The sequence below is a fragment of the Nannospalax galili genome, unplaced genomic scaffold (assembly GCF_000622305.1).
Source record: "Nannospalax galili isolate Female #2095 unplaced genomic scaffold, S.galili_v1.0 scaffold870, whole genome shotgun sequence".
In the NCBI taxonomy this organism is placed as follows: domain Eukaryota; kingdom Metazoa; phylum Chordata; class Mammalia; order Rodentia; family Spalacidae; genus Nannospalax; species Nannospalax galili.
In genome coordinates, this window is record NW_008329130.1 from 1,478,954 (window position 1) to 1,488,086 (window position 9,133).

The 9,133-nt window shown below is 45.5% G+C and overlaps 1 protein-coding gene across 2 annotated transcripts in view; it reads right to left on the reverse strand.

Annotated features, from left to right (window-relative positions):
- Positions 1 to 1,052: 1,052 nt before the first annotated feature.
- Ube4b (ubiquitination factor E4B) overlaps positions 1,053 to 9,133 on the reverse strand; it is a 132,964-nt gene continuing 124,883 nt past the window's right edge. For both annotated transcript variants that reach the window (XM_008831837.3, XM_029562872.1), the window contains exons 25-27: positions 4,214 to 4,388; positions 2,826 to 2,972; positions 1,053 to 2,374 (exon numbers count right to left, since the gene is read on the reverse strand). In XM_008831837.3, the coding sequence (XP_008830059.1) occupies positions 2,313 to 2,374; positions 2,826 to 2,972; positions 4,214 to 4,388 (384 nt within the window). In that variant the 3' untranslated portion in view covers positions 1,053 to 2,312. The remainder of the gene's footprint in view (positions 2,375 to 2,825; positions 2,973 to 4,213; positions 4,389 to 9,133) is intronic.

Sequence of the window (9,133 nt, forward strand, 5' to 3'; positions counted from 1 at the left end):
CACCTGCCCCTGCCTCCTGAGCGCTGGGATTAAAGGCATGTGCCACCACGCCCAGCTGTGATTTTTAAATTCGTACATTGTCTAATATTTCCTACAATGACTAAATTGTATGTTTTTCTGTGATACTGGGGTCCAAACCCAAACCTACATGCATGCCAGGCATACTGTCCTAACACTAACATCCCAGGCCAAATTTGTGTGTGTATATGTATGTATACACACACACACACACATATTTGAAACAGGGTTTCTCTGTAGCCCCAGCTGGCCTGGAACTCACTAAGTAGACCAGACTGGCCTTGAACTCACAGAGATGTGCTGGGATGAAAGGCGTGCATCACCATGCCCAGCGGTTTTACTATTATTTTGAAAAATATTTTATTATTTCTATTTTATGTGTATGAATATAATGCCTGTATGTAGGTAGGTGTACTCATGTTGTGGAAGTCAGAAGAGGGTACAGGATCACCTGAAACTGGAGTTACAGATGATTGTTAGCTGTTGTGTGGGTGATAGGAACTGAACCCAGATCCTCTGCAAGACCAGCCAGTGCTCTTAACCACCGAGCCATCTCTCTAGCCCTGGGAAGACTTTTAAAGTATAGAAATTTTTTTTACATTGATTGATTGTGTGTGTGGGGGGGGGAGGTGAGCATGCCATGGTGTGGATGTGGAGGTCAGAGGACAACATGTGGGCATCAGTTCTCTCCTCCCACTGTTCTAGGGATCAAACTCAAGTCGTCAGTCCTGGCAGCAAGCACCTTTACTCTCAAAGCTATTTCACTGTTTTTATTTTTATTTTTTGGGGGGGGTCTTTTTGAGACAGGGTCTCCCTGTAGCCCCAGCTGTCCTGGAACTCATGATATAGACCAGGCTGGCCTTGAACTCACAGAGATCTGCCTGCCTCTGCCTCCTGAGTGCTGGGGTCAAAGGTGTGCGCCACCATGCCCGGCCTCACTGTTTTTAAGAACAGCAATCCTGATTCTCCACAGGTCCTCACTTGGCTTGTTTGCCCCCACCCCTTTCCTGCCACAAAAGAAGACTCACAGAAGATTCCTTCTGAATGGGTATCACCATTTATTTCAGTTTGCGTTAGGAAATGAACAGAGCACATTTTCTGTGGGGAGGGGGAGGGAAGAAAAGAAAGTATGTTTTTGTAGGCTTCATTTCTTCAAACACTTTATGGTTTCCAATCCTTCTTTACCCCAAAGGAGAATTCAAGTATGTTGTGTAGGGACTGGTAATACATAGTTTCCTGCTCGTGTGCTCTGTGTGGAGGTGTTTATCTGGGTGTGTAAACAAGCACACAGACTTCAACGTTTCCTGTACCCTTTTTTGCTTTGGTAAGGCCAAACCCAAAAGGACACATCATACAAATGAACCCTGGGTTGAGGACTTTATTTATCCTCATAGGATTATGGTATAGGCTTGGAATTGTCACATAGGATTTAAAAAAACAAGAAAACAAAAAACAACCCTCCCCTCCCCCAAACCCATAAGTCACATGAGTCCTGATAAACTTAAGCCATTCCATTGCTGCACCTGTTCCTTAGACGCCTAATTGAGGGCTTGTTAGAAGGACCAGACAACAGGATTCTCTTCATTTTGTTTATAATAAAAAAATTTAAAAGGGACATTTCAAAAGAAAAAAAAAAACCTGAAATTCAAATTCTGAAAATATCTTGCCTTTTTTATTAATCATGTCATCTAACACCAATTAAAAAAACAAATATGTGAATATGATATAAAAATACGATCCCAAGATTGACACTTTGTCGCAGGCACAGTTATCTCACAGAATGTATGTTGGGAGGGCCTGGGGAAAGTCTGCTTCTGTTTTCGCTTCTCTTTAAAAAATCCACAGCAGTGCAAGTAGGGGCAGAGGGAAGATTCTTTAGCAGCAAAATGTCCGAGTTCTCTAATCACAATCAAATCAACGGATATTGGATTAAAAACAAAACAAAAAAAAAAAAACAAAACAAAAGATGAGGGAGATGCTGCCCAGACCATTCGCCATCACTGAAAGACTTGCTACAAAAGCCCCGAGGTGTGACAGGCCAAGGATGTGCTTTACCACACGGGCCATCGTAAAACTCGTCCCTCAAGCTTTTGACTGTGTTTGTCACTTAAATATATGTACAGGAATCGGGCTCCTCTTCTCACTCATGTCCCTCAGATCTCTCCTGTTTGGTCACTCGGGTGGGCTCTCGGTATCTGGCCACATCCGGCTGGAGGTCTGAGCAGTAGCTCTGCACGGGAGCTGCCTCAGCCTGGCTGGAGTGGCTGCTTCCAGCAGCGGCGAGCAGGGACGGCTTAGTGATCGCTGGTCTGCTTCTCTCTCATCCATGCTTGGATCTGCTCCTTCAGCTCTGGCACTGAGGACAGAAGAAAAGAAAGGGATTAATGGCCTAGACGGGAGGGCTCTTCAGCTTGTAGTTCTACCCAAGTGGAAAGAAAAGGCCATTCACTCTGTCCATCCACAGCAGAAATGAGCAGAGTGCTTTGTGTCTTTTCCATAAAAAGAGCTTAAACTGGGTATTTTTTGGATTTGGTCAATGTCCTCCCCACACCTCTCTCTTTGGTGCTGGTACTGGGAACTAAACATGGGGTCTTACACATTAGGCAAGCAGTCTACCACTGCCACTGACTATAGGCCTAGACTCTCTACTTTTTACAAATTTCGAGACAGTGTCTCACTAAGTTGTCTAGGCTGGCCTTGAACTATCCTACCTCAACCTCCCAAGCAGCTGGGACTACAGGCCTGCAGCATGCCTGGCTTCAATCCCTTGGGGTTCTGGTGGCTCAAGGCAAGCTGTACCTCCCTACCTGGTTCCAGCATGCTCTCAGTCAGGGTCTGGCGGTTGAAGGGGTCAGTGGGGGAGTTCAGCAGGTGTCGCAAAATAATGGAGCGGTCCATGATGGTGCCAGAGGGCAGTCTCACAGGGTCAGTCATCAGGGTGTCCATCAGAGGGTCTGCAGAAACAAAATAGAGCCAACTAACTGATGATGGAGGGTAAAACTTTAAAAGAACAAAAGCAGGGGCTGGAGATATGGCTCAGTGATTAAGAACACTGCTTGTAATTGCAGAAGACCCAGGTTCGAATTCCAGCACCCACATGGCAGCTAACAACTACCCATAACTCCAGTTCCAGGGGATCCAACAGCCTCTTCTGTCCTCCGTGGGCATTGCACAACATGGGTGCACTTACCTACATGCAGGCAATACACTCATGCACATAAAATAAAAATAATAAATAAAATATGAAAAAATAAATAAATACGTGCTTTATGTTGCCTTGTGCTGTCACTACTGCTGAGAGGGGAACAGAAAGGACCTTCAAGCTACTGCTCCACCCCAGGCTGGTGACCTTTGGTTTAGAACTTCTTAGCATTCTCTGAAAGTGGGAATTCCGACTCCTTTTTACAAAGGCAGAGCTACCTTTAAAATCCTCACAGTTAACTGGTTTGAAATCATGCTAAGGATATTTTTTAATTTTTTGGTCTTTTTGAGAAAGGGTCTCCCTATAGCCCCAGCTGGCCTGGAACTCACTATGTAGACCAGGCTGACTTTGAACTCAGAGATCTGCCTGCCTCTGCCCCCTGAGTGCTGGGATTAAAGGTTTGGGCCAGGCTGGAGAGCTGGCTCAGTGGTTAAGAGCACTGACTGCTCTTGCAGAGGACCGGGGTTCGATTCCCAGCACCCACATGGCAGCTACGAACCATCCTTAACTCCAGTTCCAGGGGAATTTGAAGCCTTCTTCTGACCTCCAAGGCACTGCACGACAGGGGTGCACTCACATACATGAGGGCAATACACTCGTACACATAAAATAAAAATAATAAAGAAAAAGTTAAAGGCATGTGCCACATGCACTGGCTAGGATGACATATATATATGTATATGTATATGTAATATATACATATGTATATATGTAATTTTTTAAAAAACTTTACAACATGAGCTAAGAAAGGCACACCTTATTTCACACCTTGAGCTGTTCTCTCAAGGAACAACTATAGCAAACCACGAAGCAACAAAAGCACAGACAGGCCCTCTCAGCTTTACATACTTGGAGTTAAGTGGGGCACAGCAGCACAAGCCTTTAATCTCAGATGTTGGCGAGCTCCAGGCCAGCTTGGGCTACATAACGAGAACCCGCCTCAGCAAAACAAAAAATTCAAAGGAGTCAGCACCAGCACGTGTGGCTACTTGCCTCTGAACTCATCAGGAGCGTCGCTGTAGTCGATTTCTGCTCGGGCATTCCTGGCCACTATCTCCTCCACTTTCTCAGCGAGAAGTTTAAACTTCTCAATTGCAATGGTTGACTTGATCCCTGCCTTTCGCATCTTTGAGATGACTTCCTCAAATAGTTCCTTGCTGTAGGATCTCTGGGGATGAAGACAATGACATAAGATGTGAATACACTTGAAATAAAAAACCTTCTCAGATGTCCAAGGGGGGTCCACTTGTGGTCTTTTGTGCCTAAAAGTTATATACAATGGTATGTTCTCTATCCTAGTCCTCCTTGCAGTTGTGAGGGTGTGCTCTATGTGCTCTTTACGGTTATAAATACAGACCAGAACACACAGCAACTGCCCAAGGTCATCTATGGGAAGAGCAGTGGGGTTAAGAAAACTGGGGTGTTTTTTAACTTTGGGGGTTAGCAAGCATTTCTTTTAAAATTTAAACAGTGGAAAGATCAGGAAATTGACTTTATTTCAGGCTCTTTGGGATAGTGCACAGCCCTGGAAGTCCATAAGAGGAGGTGGAATTCCAGCTCTCTTCCATAAAGGTAAGCCTGGGTAAGCCTAAAAACCAAAATACACATATACACAAGCCAATCTTATTCCTATTTATAGGGAGCTTTGTTCTATTTATTATTATTTCTTTAAGATACTTAAGCTGGGCTTGGCAGCCATCATATTTATAATTCTACCACTCAGGAGCCTGGAACAGGAGGATGGCAAGTTCAAGGCCAGGGAAAAAAAAAAAAGTGAGACCCTGTCTCATTAAACAAGCAAGCAAGCACCACCACCCACAGCAATGTTAAATGCCAGGAATTCCACTGGCATTAAAGCACTCCAAGAAGCAGGTGAATGCGTCTTGGATCAGACACAATTTGTAACAGAAGTGGGAAGGGCGGATTAGAGTGCCCACAATGGACCCAGACAAACCTGGATGTGAATTTAAGCTCCATCGTGCCCCAGCCAGTACAGTCTGAGGCAAACCCCTCCCTCACTTGCCCAAGCCAGGTTCTTTAGGTGTAAAATGGGCCAGTAACCTACCCCCCAATCCCAACTATGTAAACATCACTGCCACCACAAGGCATCAAAGCATAGCGTGCTCTGTATTTATGGCAAAAACTGGATACTTGCTGACTTATGAAGATACTACAAATACCCAGTAGAAGAGTTCAACCTGAGACCCTGCAGCAGGACCACAATCTCTCATCATATGGAGCAACACCAAAGAACGGAGATCAAAACCAAATCGCAGTTAAGTATACATATGTCTATCTATGTCTCAGACTTTGCTCAACCTATGGCTCCACTGCTCAATGCTCTTTCCTTCCCTGATCTGTAAGACTGCACATCTGTGAGACTTAGTGAGTGTGACACAGGCAAGGAGCTAGGTGCCAGGCAAAGTGATGCCATCTTTGCCAGCAGGCCCTCCCTAACCCCCAGTATAACTGCAATGAGTCATCTGGACTGGACTTGGAGGAACTTCTGTTCTAACTTTAGAACCTGCTTCACTGCAGGGGCCTGGGCTGACACTACTGTTCACCTTGTGAACTTCTGGGCAGGGGTGGTGTGGTGGGGTGGGGGAACTTGCCATTCTTATCTGCATCCACACAGATGGACATCTTTTCAAGTAGGAACAGAAATTCCTCAATCTTTCATCTTTCCTTTTGTTGTTATTGAGGGTTTTTTTGGTCTCACTATGTAGCCCTGGCTGACCTGCAGCTTGCTATGTAGACCAGGGTGGTCTTGAACTCGAGATCTACCTGCCTCTGCCTTCTGAGTGCTGTGATAAAACGTGTGTGCAACCAATATGCCTGGACTATTTATTTATTTGGTCTTTTTCTGAGACAGGGTCTCCCTGTAGCCCCAGCTGGCCTGGGACTAACTATGTAGACCAGGCTAGCCTTGAACTCCCAGAGATCTACCTGTCTCTACCTCCTGAGTTCTGGGATTAAAAGCATGTGCCACCACAACTATTTTAATTATGTGTATGTACTTGGTCTGTGTTTGGGTTCGCGCAAGTATATGCAGTGCCCTTGGAATCCAGAAAAGGGTGTCAGATCCCCTGGAGCTGGAGTTACAGGTGGCTGTGAGCTCCTGTTGTGAGCTTCCTGTTACCTGTCTGACATGGTACTGAGAATGAGCCTGGGTCCTCTGCAAGAGCAGCATCCACTCCCGACCTCTAAGCCATCTCTCTCTCCAGCCTTTTCATGTTTTAACCTTCAGTTTCAGGGCTGGAGAGATGGTTCAGAGGTTAAGAGCACTGGCTGCTCTTGCAGAGGACCTGGTTCCCAGCATCCACATGGTGGCTCATAACCACCATACCACTTCCAGGGGGTATGATTCTTCTGGCCTCTGCAGGCATGCATGCATGTGGTACACTTAAATTCATACAGGCAAAACAATCATACACATTAAAATTTTTTTTTAAAAACTTCAGGATACATGAGACCTTGCCTCAAAAAAAAATTCTTATACTGGTGGAGATCAAACTCAGAGCTCATTCATACAGTCTAAGTACACATTCTATCTATCACTGAGCTCTATCCACAGCCCCCTTAAAAGACATTATTAAGTAGAAGGAGACAGACACAAAAGGTTAGGCATTGTCTTACTCCATTTTTAAAGTCTCCAGAATCAGGAGACAGGTAAATCCTGCAACAGGAAAAGGAAATGGACAGTCTTCCTTTTGGGTTGATGAACATGTTTTTGAACTAAACAGAAGACAATGGTGGCACAGCACTGTGCGAATGCTCATCTCACCCCTGCAAAACTCGTTCATCTGATACTACATGACCTTCACCCCGCAAAGAAAAAAAGGTGGGAAAAAATCCAAAAATTAAGCACATTAACTTTATGATGAAGGAACAATTAATCAGGAAAGAGTGAATGGGAGAGGTCTAGCTAAGATGTGTGCTTTTTTCTTTTCTAATGGAAAACAGAGTTAATAAACAATACTTCATAAAGGTTGATCCAGCACTCTGCTCTGAGAGCAGAGTCTGCCTGCAGGGACCCAGCCAGACGTGGCCACCAATGGTACTCGAGTCCCTAGAGTTCCTATATGGAGGTTTCCTTAGGTTCAGAAACCACCTGTTACATCCCCCTCCCAGTGGGGCAGAGTACAGTGGCACTGCATCTCAGCATCTTTCTGTCAACTTCCTGGACAGCTGTCTTCGGTACTCTTGGTACCCAGGGAGGGGAGGCTCTTACTGACTCTCCTCTCATTTCCCTGCCATTTTCTTCTTCTGCTGCCCCCTAGGAAAATAAGACATGTCGAAACAAAACAAGATTACCATCTCTCAAGGAGAAAATGAAACCTTTCTCTTTTTTCTTTTTTACTGATTTTTTATTTTTAGGAAATCTTTCTTTGCCTGTTATTTTTTGTTTTGAGACAGTCTTGCTATGTATTTGTCACTGACCTGGTTCTCACTGGGTAGCCGGGCTGGCCTCAAACTTGCAACTATCCTTTTGCCTACCCTCCCCTCCTGGGATTACAGGCCTGTACCACACCTGGCTGAGGGATTAATTCTACATCTGGGTGCTTCAAGCCTTACATCTTTCTACACGCACCCCCCTCCCCAAAATCTCTAAAACTGGGTTGGTTTTTTTTTGTTCTTTTTTTTTGAGAGATGGTCTCCCTGTAGCCCCAGCTGTCCTGGAACTCACTATGTAGACCAGGCTGGCCTTGAACTCACAAAGATCCGCCTGCCTCTGTCTCCCGAGTGCTGGGATTAAAGGTGTGCACTACCACACGTGGCTTAAAACTTTTTTTTTGTTTTTTTAAAAAAATTTTATTTATTTATTTTTATTGTATGTATATGCGTGTATTGCCTATATATAGGTAAGTACATCCATGTTGTGCAGTGCCTGTGGAGGTCAGAAGAGGTTGTCGGGTCCCCTGGGACTGGAGTTACGGACAGTTGTTAGCTGCCATGTGGGTGCTGGGATTCAAACCTGAGTCTTCTGCAAGAACAATCAGTGTTCTTAACCGCTGAGCCATCTCTCCAGCCCCCTTAAAACTGTTTTTTAACAAAACAAAGCAGGCAAGGCCCTAATCAACCTAGGGCCAACAGAAAGAAAATGGCTGACAACCAGCACCCCCAGCACTCTGAAAGGAAAGTGCAGGCCCCAACTAAGATGCATTTCTGCCCTTGTGTCACTGGTGTGTCCGCCTCACAGGCCTGGGAAATCACTGTCTCTGACAGGGCCAGGCCTCCTTTAGATCCACAGATGTTACCGGGCAGTGTGGACCTTCACGGGTCACCAAGGAAAGGCAGCTTGAAGGAATTCTTTGGCACCCACCTGAATCTCCCTGTCTCGCCAGCTGTGCCTGTCATCCACCCTGCACTTTATGTGCTATTAAACCACAAGTGACGTCATGCTACAGCAAGGTTTGGTGGGGAAGAGGAAGACATCTTCCAAGTCTCTCTATAGTAGAGGTGAGGAGTCCTGGCTGGACAGGAGACACCCAACTACCACGGAGCTGCAACAGCACCTTGTCCACTCTACTCCGATGGGTTTCTACCCTCCTCTCCTCACTACTTCCTCCCTTACTAAACACATGCACTATTATACAGCTGTAAGCTAGAAAAGCTGTACGAGGATTAAAATCTCCCAATAGCTACAATTTTCTAACCCCCTTATTTTCTACCACTTTTTGTGGAAAAATTGCTTTAGACAATTTTTCCCCCCTCTTCCATCACAGTCTTTTCCAAGACCACTGTCCTGGCTCTTATAAAAAGCACCTACAAGCCGGGTGTGGTGGCACACGCCTTTAATCCCAGCACTCAGGAGGCAGAGGCAGGCGGATCTCTGTGAGTTCAAGACCAGCCTGGTCTAAATAGTGAGTTCAGGTCAGCTGGGACTACAGGGAGGCCCTGTCTCACAAAGCC